Source organism: Mytilus trossulus, chromosome 12 (assembly GCF_036588685.1).
Source record: "Mytilus trossulus isolate FHL-02 chromosome 12, PNRI_Mtr1.1.1.hap1, whole genome shotgun sequence".
In the NCBI taxonomy this organism is placed as follows: Eukaryota; Metazoa; Mollusca; class Bivalvia; order Mytilida; family Mytilidae; genus Mytilus; species Mytilus trossulus.
Window position 1 is genome coordinate 10,729,718 of NC_086384.1, and position 20,369 is coordinate 10,750,086.

At 30.9% G+C, this 20,369-nt stretch overlaps 1 protein-coding gene across 1 annotated transcript; it reads left to right on the forward strand.

The window, feature by feature from the left end:
- Positions 1–10,175: 10,175 nt before the first annotated feature.
- Positions 10,176–19,529, forward strand: LOC134693887 (outer dynein arm-docking complex subunit 1-like). The gene is made up of 11 exons (XM_063554833.1): positions 10,176–10,284; positions 11,978–12,153; positions 12,503–12,633; positions 13,897–14,078; positions 14,452–14,633; positions 15,122–15,309; positions 15,630–15,844; positions 16,277–16,445; positions 17,420–17,583; positions 18,741–18,841; positions 19,336–19,529. The coding sequence occupies exons 2-11, from the start codon at positions 11,996–11,998 to the stop codon at positions 19,523–19,525; spliced, it is 1,680 nt and encodes a 559-aa protein (XP_063410903.1). The 5' UTR covers positions 10,176–10,284; positions 11,978–11,995; the 3' UTR covers positions 19,526–19,529.
- Positions 19,530–20,369: the final 840 nt, after the last annotated feature.

Genomic DNA, 20,369 nt, shown 5'->3' on the forward strand with positions numbered 1-20,369 from the left:
TGAAATTAAACCTCTTTTTTTTCGAAATATGATCTTCTTTTTATACAAATCTATATTATTCACCTTTGTTTTAATTTGAAAAGTAAAAAGTACAGTTTGAATAAGTACAATAACTTAGTTGTTAAAGAGTTTAATCGTCTATAATTTGATATCTTAACTGTGCAAACAAATACTTTCTATTGAATCGGATTTGGAACATTCACCCAGTGCATAGTGTACAGCTTAACGTAATCTTAAATTAAATTAATTGATCAAGTTCAATTTTAAAACTGTGGTGATTTTTTACATGTTCAAAATTATGGAAAAGAAACCTTACTTTATATACACGTGGATTTAAAACACTAATTATAGGGGGAGATTTTGACTTTGAAACAATTCCTGAGAGTGTTCTTGTGTTAATGAATTTAAATTGTCTACTGGGACGTATCATATACACGAAAAGAAACATACCAACCAGTGTGTTGTTGTGTCAATGAAACATTGATTTTATAAAAAGATGGATAATATGTCTTTTTACGAACAGTACCCGACAAAAAGTTCGAATCATTTAGTGCGCCAGTTGCCTAGCTCTAGAATTAGCTTTGCTGCTGGAACCAGATTCACCAACAGGTATGACAGGCGTATGTCTGACTTTATAAAAAAATCAACATACAACATTAAACCGGTAAAGAAAGAAAGGGACTCCTTGTTACGGTACCGGGCCCCCGCTGCTACAATTCCAGTAGGTCCATACCAGTCGGTAACAAAGCTAGATTACACATACCCTAGTGACGATCTGTTAAAAGCAATGAATCCGCAACCTAAATGGATATATCGAAGTAAAAGCGACGCTGGAATCGGACGGCTTGTAGATACTGACTATCAGTATTTTAATAGTAGACGAGGCAGTACAATGACTGGTGATATTAGCGAACAAAGATGCGAAAGTGAGGCAAGTGGAAGGAAAACTGTGTCGAGCAGAACTGAGGATAATCAATCGGTTTCCAAGGACAATATAGTGTTATTTGATTATTCGGGAGTTCCTAATGAAAGCAAGCAGTTTCCGAATCCTGAAAAGGAAGACAATTATTATGCGTTTTATAAACCCCTCGTAGGTGACTGTAGAGATCGTTACATTGAAAATGCCTATATAAAACGGGCTGTTGAGGGAAACATCATTCCATTTCAAATCGGAAGTAGAAATATCGACCAAGAAAAACGTCATTTTGTGCCGAGACAAATAAGATTTACTGACACTTTGAATAAAGGTGCAGTGGCTAGACCAAATAGCATCGCAAAGATGCCGTCAAAACTCCCAGGTCTAATCAAGTACAACACATCGGACAATTTTCTTGTTGGAAAGACAAATCCTGTACAGCAACCTAATACTACAGCTAGAGTTACCCTGTATCATAAACCACCAGCTGCCATAACTCTTGACAATGACATGATGAGAACATATGATAAACAAGCGAAGTTAAGGGAAATGATACAGAAATAGTTACTGTGGTGTAATGAAGATGCTTATGTGCAAAATATGTTAATGTAAGGACTATGATTTGAACTTTTCTAATATAATAATTGGACAAACATTGAACATGAAGAAATAAAATATCACCTGTACAATACGCAAATATGTCTTTACTGAATAATGTGTTCAAAAGTAAAAAGGTGTAAAATATCTGAATATTTTGGTGCCCGTATGTTATACAATGTATTGTTCATTTGCAAAATAAATATAATTTGTCTCCCGGATTTTTGTTGGTTCGCCTTCAGGGCATAATATAACGTCATTTAAGGGGGCTCGCGGGTCTAAATGATTTTTTTCATTTAATATAAGATTTCGCTATATTTTTCTATAAATGAACTTTATCTTATCCTGAATGGAAAAATGAAATAAAAAAATGGGGTCACCGTTCATTTACGCTCACAATCTGCATTCGAAAGAAGCATACATTTTTGTTAATGTCCCTTTTTTCTGTTGAACTAATAGGAAAAATAGCGGTAATATCGAAATAAAAAAAAAGAACTAAATTACAGAAATCGTTTAAATTTTACAATTATTTAGTTTATGTACAGCTTATTCGAAAACAGCAATAAAAAATATAGGTCACCGATGAGTTAAAAAAGATATTTCTATTTTAATGCCAACAAAATACATTTTTTTCACCAAAGGGAGATAATTTAGAGCTTTTTCAATGATATCGACATTTTAAAAGTCACCTGGGGTCAACACGAATTAATTTTTTGGAATGATTTTTGTACCATATGATAAAGTTACAACTACTTAAGGTAATGTATCGAATTTGTAATGTAAAATAAAAGTGGTTTTTTTTTCGGAAAATCTTATACCCGCGAGCCTCCTTAACTGTAATGATAACAATTGGCAATCTGCAGCATTTTCGAAACGTCGTGATTGAGTAACAACCAAATAATGGAAATTCAACCAATGACGATGTTTTGTTTTCATTTTGGTGTGTATGGACAAGTTTTTTAAAACTGCTAAATGACTGTATAGCCCTAATTTAAAAAAAAAAAATTATTATATTGATCAAAGATTGATTAAAATTTGTGTATTTTAATATCTTATTATACCAATCCTTGTTATGATATATGCAAAAACTCATGCAAGTACCATGCATTAGAAGACTCTGTTTAATTGAAATTATGCTAGTAGGGTTTATCAACTTCCTGAGGAGAATACAAGAGAATTTTTCATAATTAAAACATGCTACTTGGAAACCATTTGAAGTCCGAAAAACGCAATGATTTATCTTTAAAATCCCCACTGGCCGCTATTAAAATTTTGCAGGGGGTTCTGTTATTCATTTGTTCTGATTGACCTTCGTCAAAAGGGGAAAAGTATATGTTTAAGCATGGAATTTTAACCTCATTTAAAACTATATACAAGCCAAATCAATCTTGTTTTGTTAATTATTTTTTTTAAATAGGGTATGGTTCTCCTTATGATGTCATTTAATTGTGTTGAATTTTTAAGATATGTAAAAAAATCACTTACATTACTTGTATAAAGTCATGCTTAATAAAATTTAAAATTTAAGTTTGAATTATATCATGATTTCCTAAACACATAGCCATATGTTATGCATGACACAACCTACTGTATGTGTTTGTCAATTAGGTAGGTACATTAATACTGATTGAAAGAGATAGTACTGGTCCGCCTTAACGAATAAAGAGAGATAACTCTATATCTATTTATGAATTTTCCGCTCGAGGTAGTAGTGACCAGTGAGTATGATTGCCAATTGATGAGATAACCATCCACCAAATATCGAGTGGGAATTCAAGTACTAGAGTAATTATAGCCAAGCGTACGGCCTTCAACAATGAAAAACCCCATACATTGTATAGACGCGGTTATAAATGGCCCGACATGAAAATACGAAACAATTGAGATAACTAACGGTATAATTTATAACAACACTAATCAATTTATATGATATCTTTTCTTTCAGGTTATTTATTTTTAAAAATTTCAAATTGTGGATATCTAAATGATGGGTCGTAGCTGATAGTTTAATATTACGCCGATATAAATGGTTTCGTCGAACTGGGATGTTCATACAATAGTCATATTTGCTGTACTTAAAAAGTCTTTTTGATAATTGAAAGGTCAATATCATTAGCTTTATCAGAATTAAAGTATCAAGAGACTGAGTTGTCCTTATATGGTACATTAAAATACCAGTATGCATTGTACGCCCACTGTAATAAACAACTTGGTAAATGTTTAAGAAGAACCATGATTATATGTACAGTTATATCATGCATGTTGGTATATGAAAAGGTAATATACCAAGTTCCGAGAGGACTCGGGCATTGGACCTCTCAGTCTGTTTTGATGCACCTTTTACAAATCTTACATCTTTTTTTTCACATCACCTGTCCTTAGGTTTTTCATTAAGTGAACTGTCAGTGGTACCTTCTTTGTATTTTACGCCGAGTTTTCGCAACTATGTAAAAAATATGGAATGATTGGTTTTATGGTGTTGTCGATTATATGGAGTATACTGCTGACAGGCGGTGGTTATGATTTCAAGATCAGACTCGCGCAATGATTTGAAGCTAAAGCTTTTAGTTCTTTTGCAAATAGTGGTTGTCGTTTGTTTATGTGTTACATATTTGTTTTTCGTTCATTTTGTTTTTACATAAATAAGGCCGTTAGTTTTCTCGTTTGAATTGTTTTCACGTGACATTGTCTTATCGGAATCTTTTATAGCTGACTATGCGGTATGGGCTTTGCTCATTGCTGAAGGCCGTACGATGACCTATAGTTGTTAATGTTTGTGTCATTTTGGTCTTTTGTGGATAGTTGTGTCATTGTCAATCATACCACATCTTCTTTTTTATATTAAGTCGTGCTTCTTTTTTCACTTCAAGTTGGATGTGGAATAGGAATATGATCTTTCCAGAACGGCACCGTCTAGCAAAGCATTACAGCATCGGCTTACACACAGACGTCAGGTTATGAAAAAATGTACCGTATATTTACTAGTATATTAATTGCGTAAAAAATATCAGGACTGACTTAAATTCTACCTGTAACAGTGCTCTTAAAAATGTTGTTTAAATTTGTTTCATTTCAGCTGTGTTAGTAATGAGATATGCATATAAGAGTACATATTATATTTGACACTCCTTAAAGAAATTCTTGTGAGTTTTTGTAGTGGACATCTAGGTAATTGAAACATGACTGTATCAAAAATGCAATAACTAATCACAAATATACATACAATTTAAGCACTTTATTTCAAAAGTATTTTTTAATAATAAAAAAATAAATAGAATAGATTTCAGAATGGGGTATAAAAAAGTTATAATATTATAAAAGAAATACGTATACATGTGTTGAAATCGTCAAGGGAACGTTGAAATACACGAGCCAAATCAATCATAGTTACAATCACTATTCATTCTGTAATACTGACTAAAAAGTGGCCTGAATCAAATCTGTTAAAATAGATAAATCTGAATCATTGTCGAGGTATTTTTTACAATTTCTCTTTCTGTAAAAAAAAATGTTATTATAATATCAATTAATATTTATTCATAAAAAATCAAGTTATGCACATAAAGATTAAATTTATATCTCATCATACATATAATGTATGGCTATATTTAGTGAAAAATGCTTGTTGGTTTGGACCAGGCCTGGGAGACTACTATAACACAGAGATTGGTCACTCTCGATTTCCCTATTAAACCGGCTACACTCAAAAAAGCTAGCTGCGTTAATTTAACGTAGTTTCGTATTTTACCGTTAGCAGACGACATGTAATTGTTCAATTAAAAATGAATTATTTCCAATGCTGTCATTATTATTCCTATTATTATATGAATATTATTATGATTATCCTACTTTAATAATTATTATATTATAATAGTTTATAATAATAAATGTATTTTAATAGTTTTTCATAATAAACATGTTTTAAAAGTTTTTAAAATAAGCTATGCGACTATGATTCACTGGGGTAAAGCTGATGACCGTAACTGCATTCACGGTCATCCCAAGATGTCGGATGAAAAATTAGGTCAGTATTTTTATTGTCTGTTAAGGTGTTTCTACATCATTTTCTTTACAAAGCATACTTTGATACGATGTAAATTTATAAAAGATTCACACGGAAGTCACAAATCTCTACCAAGGAACGTGTATAAAACGGGAATTTGGATTTGAAAAATTCGCTAGGATGACCGTAAATCGTAATCGAGATGACCGTAACAGGATTAGCGATTCATAACAAGGCTGACCGTAATTGGTTAAAAGATGACCGTAAATTGTTTAGGATGACCGTAATTTATAAAGAATGACTAAATTTAAAAGGATTTTCGTCAATTGAAAGAAATATCCATATATGTATGCATTCTTTTTTGTTGAGTTTGTCGCAATAGGGGCTCGGTTAGTTCTTTTTAACTATTTGGCGTATTTTTAGTTTATATGAAAATGATAGTAAATAGTATAATCGATGTTGTGAGTAGTTTTGATTTAAATGGACACTATAGACAATAGACACCTGCAAACAATGGGTGTTTTTAACTGTGTAACTGAGTGGACCGTATCAAATGAAACTCGTATGTCTGTTTATTTTGCTATCTTCTGCATATTTAAAAAAAAATGCAACTCAAAAACCAGGTAAGTTAGTTTTTTTCCCCTCAAACATAGACTTTATATAACTTTTACATATCTAAAGGTCCTGCCATGCTTTAAGGTTTATGTACCCTTCTGTAGCCATTTTTGTACGATTTTTTTAACATCAATTGTATCAAAACTACAGATGTAATGAATAATAGATATAGTCCATTTTAAACATATACTAGGGGGAAACTTGATGCAAAGCATTATTATTTACTGCTGCATTGCATTTAATAGAAAAGGAGTACTTTGTGGCAAATAAACCAAGATTTTTATAGAAAATTCACAGCCTTTAATAAAGAGATTTTTGTTATAGAATTTGAAAAATAGATTACTCACTTGCTTTTCTATGATGTGCTAGTGTTTATATTTTACAAAAAGTTCTAACCAACCTGTAAATTTCAAAATACCTCGTGCAGAGTAACTAAAGTCGAGCGCACCCTAAAAGGTGTACTTGATTTGGTCCATATTTTTATTTGTTCTAACCAATAACTTTTTATTTGTTCTAACCAATAACTACATTTAATAAACTTGTTTTAAGGTAATCAATGCTAGTACTGAATGCAATAATCCTATATCTATCGGTCATCAAATTGCCAAATATGATAGAACAAGGATAAAGGCTGTGGATTTTCTATAAAATTTCCATATGTTTAGCATTGAAGCAACACAAAGGTACATAATCCTTAATACTTTCCTAGATGCATCAGTTTGTCTGTTCTCTTAATAGATATGTGTGTGTAAAAACGGCCATATTTTTCAATTCATTCATATGAACCTTAAACGTAATGAATATCCGGTAATTGAGCCATGTGTATGGTTACAGAGGAGCAGAATAAAATCTTGATTTGTCTTGATATATAAAATAAATTCTGTTTTCTGTTTATACAATTTATAAGGCTCTGCTTTGAAATTCGCTATTTATACAAGACTATTTTAGGATCTATTTTGCTGGAGCTCACCTTCACTAGTTTGGTCGGAGTATTTTAAAAACATTTTCTGTTATTTTACTTACAAGATAAAAAGGAAGACCAATCAACAGAGACAATAAATGCCGGTTATACTATGAAAGTTACGGTCATCCTTTATAAATTACGGTCATCCTTTCGAAATTACGGTCATCATTTTACCAATCACGGTCATCCTTATTATATATTACGGTCATCTTGAAAATATTTTAAAGATGATTTACGGTCATCTTAGCGAATTTTTCAAATCCAATTTCCCGTTCTATACAAGTTCCTCGGTAGAGATTTGTGACTTCCGTGTGAATCTTTTATAAATTTACATCGTACCAATGTATGCTTTGTAAAGAAAATGATGTAGAAACACCTTAACAGACAATACAAATACTGACCTAATTTTTCGTCCGACATCTTGGGATGACCGTGAATGCAGTTACGGTCATCAGCTTTACCCCAGTGATGATTGAGAATGGATTGTTAATTCTCATAAATCCGACAAACGAAGTTATTGAAACAGGTCCCGTTTATTTCATTCAATCAAGGAATCATATAAACAATCCCCCGATCAAATATACAAATGTTTTACCTGTTTTACCTACCTGTAAAAACAGGTGCATTTGTGAATTGGCTGGGATATAGTTTTGATACACGTATACAAGTGCTAACTAAAAATGGAATTCAGATATATAAATCTCATTATCGATACTATTTAATAATTTTATTAAATTTTCATGAATGATTGAAAAAAAAATGGAAAAAGGCTTCTGTTTTTGTTTTTCCAAATAAAGGTTAATTACGGCTATGAGATATTTCGAAGAGAACATACTGGACATTTCGTTTTTTCTCTCTCATCGCATCGGAATATTCGTTGTTACTGCTGCTGGAACACAGGCACTTGTATCAGAGTGTTTTTTTTCTATATGTATAGATTATAACATTATTGCTGCCCTTTTCCATATTGGTCCTGGTATCATCCCGAGACTCCCATATCGGCCTCGAGGTTTTAGCCAAGGGCCGATATGGGTCGAGGAATGATACCAGGTCCAATATGGAAAAGACATGTTATAATCTAGTTATCACATATCTATTAAAGTTTTGCAGAAAAGAGAAAAAAAAGTTCAATTATATTTCATGAAATATAACAGGTAAATCTTTTTTTTTTTCTTTTTTTTTTTTTTTTTATCACAAAAGCAATTAAAAAGTCGATAAGGAAGCTATTTGACGTCACGTCATTTGGAATCAGGCCACACTATCAATATACTCTTGTTTCCCCCGGGCAATTTTATGGTGATTGCATATGCAAAACCTAAGGTATTCATAACAAATACGTGATTAACCTTAATATATAATTGATAATATTATTGATTTCCGGTTCTCACCAAGCCAGCACATTTATAAATTAACATTTCATCTCCAAGATTGCACACCAATCAAAGCAAACAGTTTCATTGATATATTGTCCATGTGCGAGAACTTTTTACTCTGAATTACGTCAAATACATCTAATTTTTTTCTACCATAGGAATCGATTGCGCTAGAAAAAAATGTAATTACTTAGCGCTAAATATGTCATGTTCGTTTTTTGTCTTTTAAAATATACTGTGAACTGTCTGGCAATGTCAATTTTTTTTTATATGTCATTATAAGTGAGTGATAACAAGGTAACCTTTAAGTCTGAACAGTTATACAATATAACGTTGTTCGATATTACATGTTATACAAGATACGCGATATTGTTTCGACATTCTACTGCCATGATGGTTTTTAAGTATAAAAATAAGGATATATGGTATGATTGCCAATAAAATAACCCCGAAAGTTTACATGAAGTAGATGTAAGCAATAATAGGCAAAACTATTGCCTTCAACAATTAGAATAAAACACATGTGGAGCAGAATCTGTTTACCCTTCCGGATCACCTGAGATCAGCCCTAGTTTTTTGGGGGGTTTCTTGTTGCTTATTCTTTGGTTTTCTGTGTTGTGTCATGTGATCATTGTCTATTTGTCTTAAAAAAACAATTTAATCGAGAAAACTAATGGCCTTATTTATATTTAAATTGTCCGTTTATAAATTTTGAAATTATTAAGAAACTAAGGTTTCAACTCCCTCAGGCAAAGTATATATTTGTTTAGGACGCCTTCGGGTGCGGGAATTTCTCGCTACATTGAAGACCTGTTGGTGACCTTCTGCTGTTGTTTTTTTTTATTTGGTCGGGTTGTTGTCTCTTTGACGCATTCCCCATTTCCATTCTCAATCTTATTTTGATGGATTTGGCTATTTATTTTAGGTATATTTGACATAAAGCTCTTCAACGTTTTCGGTACTTATACATCTTCGGATTTCAAATGTTTGGCTTTGAGCGTACCCGATGAAGGTAAATTCAGAAAAGCGCTTCGGACGCAAGAAATTAGTAAACGTGTTGTTTTCATTTTTTTGTATAGCAAAACAATTTACGAACAACATATATGACAAACACGAACCAACAATAACAACTGCACTACAGGCGGCGATACACCTTATCGCTAATCCCGGCTGACCCGCCGCTTGAACTTTTAACGCATACAACAATCACTTTTTCATAGTGGCATCAGCTATTTTGTTTTATGACGTCATAATTTTACGGGAACCTGTTTGATATGCAGTAATGGCGGACAAATAGCGACAAGGTGTATTGTATCATGACATCAGATTCTACAGATATTTGGCGTATGACAATAATAAAAGAAATATTTATTTTACTTTTTTCTTTATTAGATTATAACAGATTAAAAATAAGCAAAACATAATAAACAAAACCAAATATCAGTTATGCATATATATTCCATCCCAATTTTGATACAAAATGTGTTATAGTTGTCTCAGACCAGGCTAATAAAAAAAAAACATGTTTTTTTTTTAATTTTTAACTTGATGTTTCAAAAAACATATGTTTGATATTTTTTTTCAAAATCGGTTCTTATAATTTGTAATAAAATCATTTTATACTATAAGAAATTTGATTACAGAAAAAAAATATGTGGTTTGAATATGCATTTGATTGTGTTGCAATCTATTTCAATTTCTGAATTATCTCCCTTGATCTAGCCTCTGTTTGGTTTGTTTCTCTTGGATACGTTACCCTGTTTCCACCATCAAAATATTTTCACACATTATTTACTGATTGTTCAGCACAATACAGGTAGGTGCACAATAAACTTAGTAAGTAAGTGCGTTAAAAGAAAACATAGTAATTAGTTTGTATATTGTAATGTCAAATTAACACAACTTACGCGTTTCGGACAGATGCCGAGTTGGACGGGCACCTGTATCTCGTAGAAACAAGACCGATTGTCATACACTGTTGTGTTTTTCTTGTTTGCACCAGATCAATGTGTATATAAATATTTATTCATGAAAAATAATCCTTATGAAAATTACATACACAGTACACAGGATTTTGCAAAAATAAAAGTAAATGTATTTCTTCATTACTATACAACAGACAACAAATGAAAGTAGGTATCAGGTCCGTTCGTGCCCAATATACTTTCGCACCCTACACGTTCGCACCTCGCACGTTCGCACCCAAGGTCCGTTCGCACTCTACACGTTCGCGCCCAATTTAAATTCAAATTCCAGTTGAATAATTGGAAAATCATGATTATTGTTTTTAATTAGTTACGTGTAAATAATGAATGTATTTATAGCTTGGTATGAATAAAAGATTGAAGATTTTAAATGAAAAACACAAAAGATAATTGTTTTTAACAGCTTGGTCCCTTTGATCTGAAACAATGAAAAATTCAAATAATAGCAATACACTATTATAACCAAAACGTCAAACATGATAAAATTTATTCAACACACTTAAAAAAAACGTAGTCAGAATCTCACTTCATTTTGAAACAAGTCAATTAAACAAAGTTTATAGCAATACACTAACCATAACATGATTAGGATTTCTGACAACTGAACAAGACAAGAAGAAATTAAACACCTTTCAAAATAGATGTCTCAGACAGATATTGAAAATAAGATGGCCCAAAACAATTTCAAATGAAAACCTCCACATAAGAGCTGGAACAAAGAAGCTAAGCGATGATGTAATAGAACGGCGTTGGAGATGGATTGACCATGTAGAAAGGAATATCATTTTTTTTAACAATACTCGATTAAGATTTATTTAACAAACAAAAAATGATGTCTCCGTCAGTTATTTTGAGACAATGAAAACAATTATACTTATAAGAATACTATACTACTTGCCAAAACTTGATTACAAAGTTATTAAACCCAAAACCAATTGGGCGCGAACACGTAGGGTGCGAACGGACTTTGGGTGCGAACATGTAGGGTGCGAAAGTGAAAGGGGGCGAACATGAGTGGGTGCGAACGTGAATGGGCGCGAACGGACCCGGATTCCTGTATATATATCCTCACCAACCCTGCTTGAACTATTAAAGTCATACAACAATTACTTTTCCATTGCTGCAAAGCGTAAGATATTTTGTACTAGGACATCAAAGTTGTACAGAAACCTTTGACTAAAGTGCTGCCCCCCACACTAAAAAGGTGACTGTCTCTGGCTAGAATCACTGAGAAGACAAGTTGAGTTTGCATTAAAAATGTTTAAAAAAAAAGTAGGTTCAAATCATACTGATTTAATTTTTAATCATGTTAATTATGATTCTAATCCAGTTAATTTTTTTTTTTTGAGGGGGGGGGAGGAGGGGGTTACTCCAATCAACTTGCTAAATGATAATTTTTTTAGGTACAAATTTATTATGATAAAAGTGTGAATCTGAATACTATATTTACATCTATATATAAATGTACACTGTATATCATTAAGTACATTTATCACGTCAATACTCTGATTGTTTTCTTTTCAGCTTTGAGAGCCAATCACTATGCCACGTCCAAGATCTGCTCGATCAGATACCAGTGATGCCGACCTGGAAGGAATGGCGGAGCAGGAATTGGTCAAACTCCAGAGACAATATCGTATTATGGAGGGAGATCGTGCAGCTTACACAGAAGAATCACAGAATCTGATCAGAAAACAAAAGTAAGTTAAAGTAAAAATAATAAATTAAAAGCCTATTTAATTTTGATTTTGTTTGTTTGTTTGAAACAATAAGGAAATCCAAAATTATTTGAGCAATTAAATGTTGAGAAACAAAAAAAAAATATGGTAAAATCAATGTTTTAAATTGTAAATATTGCATCTGAAAAATGTTGTTGTTATACTTTTCAGTTTCGATTAATGAGATTTAGAAAGATGTTTTTATACATGTATATCAATGTATATGTACATTTAAGTGTACATGCATATGTACAATGTATGAAAACAATCTTTGTAATTCATTCTAAAGTTTAAATTGATGGATGATTAATTGTATCATATTTTATTGCAGAGCCTCAATTGGTCAGTTAGAATCAGAAAAACAGGAATTACTGAAGGAGTTACGTCTGGCTGAAAGTAGGAGTAACCAGGATAAAGATGATGTCAATACAGATACTCTCGTCACATTGGCTGAGGTTAAAGGTCAGTAGAAATTCATGTAACCATGGTAACTAAAACAAAGTAACATTATTTTATATACTGTAACGTCATATTTGCAGATGGTAAAGGTGTGTATTTAAAGTGTTAAAATTACCTAATTTAAACAAAGCTGTTTATATACTTTGTCCCATTGGTAGAGGTTAAATGAGGATAGAATAAAAAAAAAGGTTTTTCCTATGTGTACCTTCCTACCCTATATACATGTATGTCATTTTTGGGCATGTTAAAGGAAATGCTGCTCACATATATTTTTATCTTGGCCCTACAATAAAACATTGTCATTTAAGGTCAAGGAACAGTAAATGGGCTATGTCGCAGATTTTGCTCAAATTTTGCATACAATCTTGGCTCGGTGAACTACAACTGACAATCGAAAAAATAATGTATTTATCTCTTATATTACCTGAAATATTGCAGATTGATTTCTTTTAATATGGGTGAATATTTGTATAGAAAGCACATACAATCGACGAAAAAACATACAAAATTTGCCTTAAAATCGCCATATCTTTTATTCTACTCCATAGATTTTTCTTTAAAAACTGTATGTTGTTGACACATAAAATTCCGTTATAATGATGCAAAATAAAGATAGGGTCACCGACTTCGTTTGTTGTCTAAATATCATTTTGTCACCTTGTTGGTAGTGAAAAACATCAAAAATCAACGTTTTACGGCCTGCAACACGGCAACATTACGATAATTTCGACGTTTTATAGGATTTTTTCACAAAGAACACAACATTGAATGATGTGTACCGAAAAAACGAAGACGGTGACCCTATCTTTATTTTACATCATTATAACGGTAATTTATGTATCAACAACATATAGTTTTTTAAGAAAAATCTATAGAGTAGAATAAGAGATCGGCGATTTTAAGTCAAATTTTAGAAGGTTTTATGCCGATTTTATGTGCTTTCTATACAAATGCTCACCAATTTTGTAATAATTCAATCAGTAATATTTAAAATGATAAATGAGATAAATGCATTATTTTTTCGATTTTTATTTGAAGTTCATCGAGCCAGAGTTGTATGCAAAATTTTACTTAAATCTGTGACATAGCCCATTTACTGTAACTTGACCTTGATACACTTTTGTGACATATAAAAAAAAGGTGAGATTAGAGATCAGCAGAAAAAAAAAGTCCAAGCATATACATTTTTGTATTCTGGTTACATCTGCATGAATTAGATTGAATTGTGAAAAAAGTAGATTCTTTATGTACAATAATTATTTTTAGATGAGAATGAAACTGATATTGATGAAGAAAAGAAAATGCATATTGAGTTGGATGCTGAAATCAGAAAATGGGAGAAAAAGATAAAAGATCAACATAAAAATATGGGAGGTGTTCACATGAGTTCTCAACACACTGTACAGATGCAGAAAACTGTCAGGACATTAGAAAATAGACTTGATCAGGTTGGTGGAAATAACATATTACACTGAATATATATATGCCCTGTTGTAAGTCAAAATTTTACTAAAAATATAACTGAATTTGAAAAGCCAAAAAAGTGATTTGTCACACTGTACCTTCATTTGTCATATTTAATTTTTTATTTGGTATTTAATTTTTAGAAATGAGTCTTGGGTACTCCCTATACTATTTAAGGTGTCATAACCATTGTAATAAACCTCATCTGCATGACGGTCTCTTCAGGATTTTTGATTTTATAAATTGCTTCAGATATTTGTAATTTAATTTATTCAAAAATTTTCATACACAGACATAAATTCACATAATTCTATTAATATTTTAGAATACATATTTTTTTCTTTCTTTTTTCAATAGTCCAAACAAGCATTTTGTAAGCAGTTATCTGAAAATGCAAAACAAAGAGATGAAATTGAAAGTCTTCGTGTGGAGAGAAACAGATTTGACAACCTATACAAGAAATTAGAGAAAGAACTCCAGCAACTTCAGAAAAAGAAAGGAGAATTAATTGAAAGCTCAACTCAAGCATATGATGCCAGGTAAAATTGTATTATAGTTATGCTACATTATTTTACTGGCTACTATCTTATCTCTAGTTAGTGAGCTGCAAAATTCATAACTATTAAAAAATAAATATAATCTTACTCAAAGGAAGTAATCATATGTTATCAATTAAGATTGAAGAAGAATATATTTACCCTTATATAGACTATATATAGAGTCTAAAGATGACATTGCTTCTTTCATCATATTTATTAGATGAAGATATCTAAAAAAAAAAAAGCTGTTTGCTAATATAATAATCACAATACAATTATTCTGTTAATGTGTGAAAACATATCTCAACAAATATTAGTTTCAAAACCCTTGAGGTGGATTTATGTAAAAATAAGAAGATAATTTATGATTGCCAATAACACAACTCTCCACAAGAGACCACATGGCATAAAAAGTTAACAACTAAAAAGTGTTGACTGGTGAACATTTTTTTTGCATTTTTTAACTAATATTTATTTTTATTTTACAGAGATGAAGCTCAAGCCAAGATAATTTTGCTTAAAGAGAAGGCAGACAAAGACTTACAGCAACATCAAGCTGAAATGAAAGAATTATTACGTGTAATTGACCATGATCGTGCCCTCCGTGAATTCATGGGGATCAAAGGTCAAGAGAGACAGGAAGATCCACAACTGGTTGCATGGAGACAGAAAAAAGGTAGGTGAACTAAAATGACTTAAAATGATAGTGGTTTAAAAGACATTTTAAATTATACCAGATGTATGAGGAACAGTATATAATATATTAGTACTGTAGTACTACTGCCTGTGTTTTCACTTGTGTCACACAATACTATAAAAAATTTAATGACTTGCTAGAAAAATTTCAAACTGATATAAATATTTTTAAAAGGAAATCATAATAATCAACTTTTAACAACTTGATAAAAGTGCAACAACTTGACAAATTCATTTTCATTGATTTCAGTGGTTTCTTAAAATAAATTATTCATTTTAATTGTTTTCTTAATTATCCAGAGTCTCAGGAGGCAGAGAGAAAGAAAGAAAGTCAAGAAGATTCTGTTGAAACATATGAAATGGCATTTGAGAGAATTCGTGAAATGACTGGAGAGGAAGACCTTGACCTGTTGGTTAATCGTTTTATTGAAGTTGAAGATCGTAACTTTGCATTGTTTAACTTCGTCAATGAACAGAATAATGAGATTGAGAAATTAAATGACGAAATAAAAGATGTAAGTTCAAGGTTGATTTAGTTTTACAATTTTTTTCAATTCTGTGTTTCATATTTTAAAGAATTCTGGGTATTTAAAAGTTATAATACTTAGAGGGGAATTTGACCAATGACTTAACATTCCCTTATATCATTTATATCCTAAATATTATCATGATTAACAACCAATTACTTGTACTGCTTCTGGAAAAAGGAACATATTGGTTTTTTTATTAGCAAAATTGTTATGGTTTATGATCATTATGATAGAAAATGTAAGTATCTTTTAACTGTTCACAAAGATCTTACTCTGGAAAGTGAAGAATCTTTTGCCTAATTCGTAATCATACCACATTTTCTTTTTATACACAAAGATTATAACTTTTAAACGACAAAAATTAAATTTTAGACAGCAACTGTGAGAATAGTATTTATTTCTCATATTTTTTTTCAGATTGAAAACGAAATTGAAAAATTCAAACTAACAGGAATTGAGTTGGAAGACAAGAGGAAGAAAATCTTGAAAGAGCTTGAGGATCAACAAGCAAGCTCTTCCAAAGAAGCTGATGAATATGAACAAAAGAATAAAGAAATCTCTAAAATACTTGATCAGTTAAGAGCAGGTAAGGCAAAGCAGGAGTTATTTCCCCTTTTGGAAACTCAATAGGCTTATTAAAAAAAATATTTCAATAAAAAAAAAAGAATAGAATAAAAACAATTTAAATAACCCTATGATTTGAAAGTATAATTCTTATTAGAAAAAAAATATTTAACAATAACAAAAAATTAACAGGGAATGAAACAATCTATTGATAATCTAATTGAATCATCTTTCATAAGGGATATAGATAATTTGAGTTGATATCTGATTAGAAAAGTGCTGTTCCACTAAAACCTATATTTTACACATAGAAGGCAGAAAAACAGGTTAGCTGCAATGTACCTATAGACATGATAGAGACGATGTATAATTCTGTTAACAAAGAAAGGTTTCAGGTACCAATCTAGATTATATTTTGAAGTGTCTCCCTTTAGTAACGAACAGATGTAAAAGTTTCATTTAAGGATGTACTTAGGTGAAAATTAATAAATCAAGAAATTAGAATTGATACTATAAGCTTGTAGAGCATTCTTTAAGGATAAAAATAAGCTAAAAATATTGATAGGTCATGGAACTCCTTTTCAAGATATTTGAGATTTAAAATATGGCGGGAAAAGGCTGACTCAGACTTTTACTTTATGTTTGCATTGGTATTATTTGGGTCCCAAAACAAAAGAAAGAACATTAAGAATCGTCTGAAATTTTGGTAAATGACCTTTCATGAGCTATTTAGTCTTACATGAACAAATAAATGGGTGTTATGGGGCAAAGTATTTTACCTTATTTAGTATGGAAAAACACCAAGGAATCAGAAAATTTGACACAAATTTCAAAACCTCACCCAAGTACATCCTTAAGGCTATATTTTGCCAAGTTAGCTGAACTGACTGGTCAGCAGCAATACATCATGTCCCAAAAACTTTTTGAAAACATATTCACCTATTCAAATCTGACAGCTTACAAAATACTGGTATAACTCTCTTTTGTTTATTTCAGGTATTGACTCTCTATTTAATAAAATTAACTGTGATAGATCTGCCATTGATGACATGTTAGGAGCTGCATCAGGGGTTACAGATAGCAACATGATACAATACTTAGGAATCATTGAACAAAGAACAAATGAATTATTAGCAATACAGTCTTACATTGGATCTAAGGTAAGGAACAAAAGATTATACTGTGGATTCATTAATTGTCGTTGGATACAAATTTTCGTTGATTTGGTGGTTACTGTTGAACCACGAAATTAAATATCCACGAACATGCGAAATTTCCCTAATCCACGAATATTTGTAGCCACAAAAATAAATGAATCCATAGTACCGGTATATATATTTGAAAGTGTTGGGTTTTATGTCCTTCACCATAGCTATGATAAGTTGTCATTGATTTGTAATATAATGTTTGTATCTTGAAATTATTTTAAAGTTATAAACACTTCATGAAACTGCAGTGCAACCATTACTACTTTTTGAAAATATAGCAAGGATCATTTGCAATCTGACAGAAATTTATAAATTAATCAAATTGATGGTTTGAACAATCAACTTTTAAATTGAGAAATAGATAAATGAAATATATAGAGTTTTTTTTTTTTTTTATATATTTGCTACTAATCTTCTTGTTTTTTTTGCAATATAGACCTACTTCTATAAAATTATTTGATTTAAGGTGGTATGGGTGTCTTTCGCCATCTTGGATTGTAAAAAACAGAGAATCTAAGGTCCATAGTTTCTATCAAATTAGCAAAATTTGATGCAAGAATGCAGATATTTCATGTGTTTTTATATTTAAAAGATCCAATTTATAAGAATATAACTTATAAATATAAATATATGTACAAGTGTAGATTATTTTTGGTTGTTTTTAATATTTTGAAATTGTCATTTTTAGGGGAGGTAACTCTAAAACAGTGCATTTTCTGTTGGATTGTTCATGGAATTTTCCTACTTTGTATTTTAGCCGGAAAAAACGTACGGTGACCCTATCTTTTCTTTTGATATTATCAAAGCATGGTTTGAAAGCTATATTTTCCTTATTTATTTTACAATTCTATTATTTCGTTTAGTTTCTATTCACAAAATGGTGTTTTTTTCTGTATAATCCATACAAAATGTGTCATTTTGTCACGACCCGTAGCTTGAAAAAATGCACCGTGACCTATCATTTTTATAATATTTTTTAACATGTATCAATAGATACTACATTTTGGCAAAGTATGAACAAATTCTATCATTTTTATTTTAGACTCCCATACCACCTTAAGTTTTATTTTTTCAATTTTTTATTTTAACTGACTTAATATTTGTTTTAGGATACTGATCAGACAAGGTTTGAGAAGACTGGTCCTGGTTTATTAGGAGAAGGACCTGCAGCACCACAACAACAATTACCCATACTTCCTCCATCAGTCGGGTAAGTAAATAATAATCTAACCATGTGACTTTGTTTGGACTCAAAAACTATGTTGGACATTTCTTGCTACTTTTAGCATTCATTAGATGATTCACTCTTTGTCAGCTTGTTTTGAAATAAAACACAATCAACAAATAAAAGCACCAAACCCAAAACCTTACATATTCATCCATACACTATCAATTCATTTTAAAAATTGAAATAAACCATCTGAATCTTAAAAAATGAATATTTTTATCAAATAAAGGGAAATAACTCCAGATGTCTGTAGATATATATAATATTAACATTCTTTTATTTCCTAGCTTTTACATATAAATAATTAAGAATTGAGAGTGATGTGGATAAAATACAACTAGCATGTTTTTATCTAAAATTGAAATTGGGAATTGGGAATGTGTCAGAGAGACAAAAAACTAACAAAGAAAACAGCTGTCTATATATACCTTAAATTGCTCACCAATCTTTAACTATTTTTCAAATTATTTTTTCAGTGATGAATACGACAGTGAAGGAAGTGATGCAAGTGAAGATGAAGCACGGCCTTTCACCCGAGCAGAGTTACAATCACGAGTAATGAAGACAGTACGAAAACGTGAATCAGCAGCTAAAAAAGATGCACATAAATATGACTTATCAAATGCAAGAGAAAAAACACAAAAAAGTAAAAAATCAAATAAATAGTAACTGACTATGAATTTTATTCTGTTATTTTGTTATTCTGTTGACAATTTGTGTAATAATTATTTGCTATATAAGTCGTATACGACTACATTTATCTGTGATATTCTATGTCTCTACAATTTTAATCATGTTTTTATGAATATTTTTAACATGTGAAATAGAACATTATCTTTGATAAAGAAGAAGTCAGAGTGAAATGCTGACTTTGTGATCAAACATAAATTATGTTGTTGATCTTTTATGACTTTAAGAAAAGTGAAGACAATATACTATAGTATTCAGATGATAAATTTTAGTTTATAACAACAGTTTTATTGTTGTGTTATGTTTCCTGATTGCATTTACAATATTCTGAATTGAATTATAAATAAACAAAGATCTATATTTACAATGGTTCATACATTAAAATTGATTAGGTATTTTGAGTGCTTGGCACAATAAGATTTTTAACACCAAATAAAGTGGTTAAGTGAACATTATTAAATTGTTTTAATTTATGTATCTGTCAACCTGAAGCCAGTCTTCAGGTGCAGGATCTTCTCCCTTTATTGAAGACCCATTGGTTACCTTTAGCTGTTTTCTGCTCTTTGTCTCATTTATAGAGTATAGAACAGGCATACAAAAGGCTGTAAAGGTTTTAACTGGTTCTGGGTAAACATAGAATGAACAATTCCACTTGTTACCATTACAGTAAGGTTATGCTACTCCATTCTGTCATTTGCAGAAAAAATAAAAGATGAGCATATCTTTTATTTTTGTAAATTTTCCTCGCCTGCAAATTTAGTCAAAGTATATATGCAAGACATTCATATCACTTTTCTATGGTAGGGTGCATAAACTATTT

Coding starts and splice junctions, on each gene's coding strand:
- LOC134693887 (XM_063554833.1), top strand. CDS start 11,996: ATGCCACGTCCAAGATCTGCTCGATCAGATACCAGTGATGCCGACCTG. Junction 15,845..16,276: donor TAAATGACGAAATAAAAGAT/GTAAGTTCAAGG, acceptor ATTTTTTTTCAG/ATTGAAAACGAAATTGAAAA. Junction 18,842..19,335: donor ATACTTCCTCCATCAGTCGG/GTAAGTAAATAA, acceptor TTATTTTTTCAG/TGATGAATACGACAGTGAAG.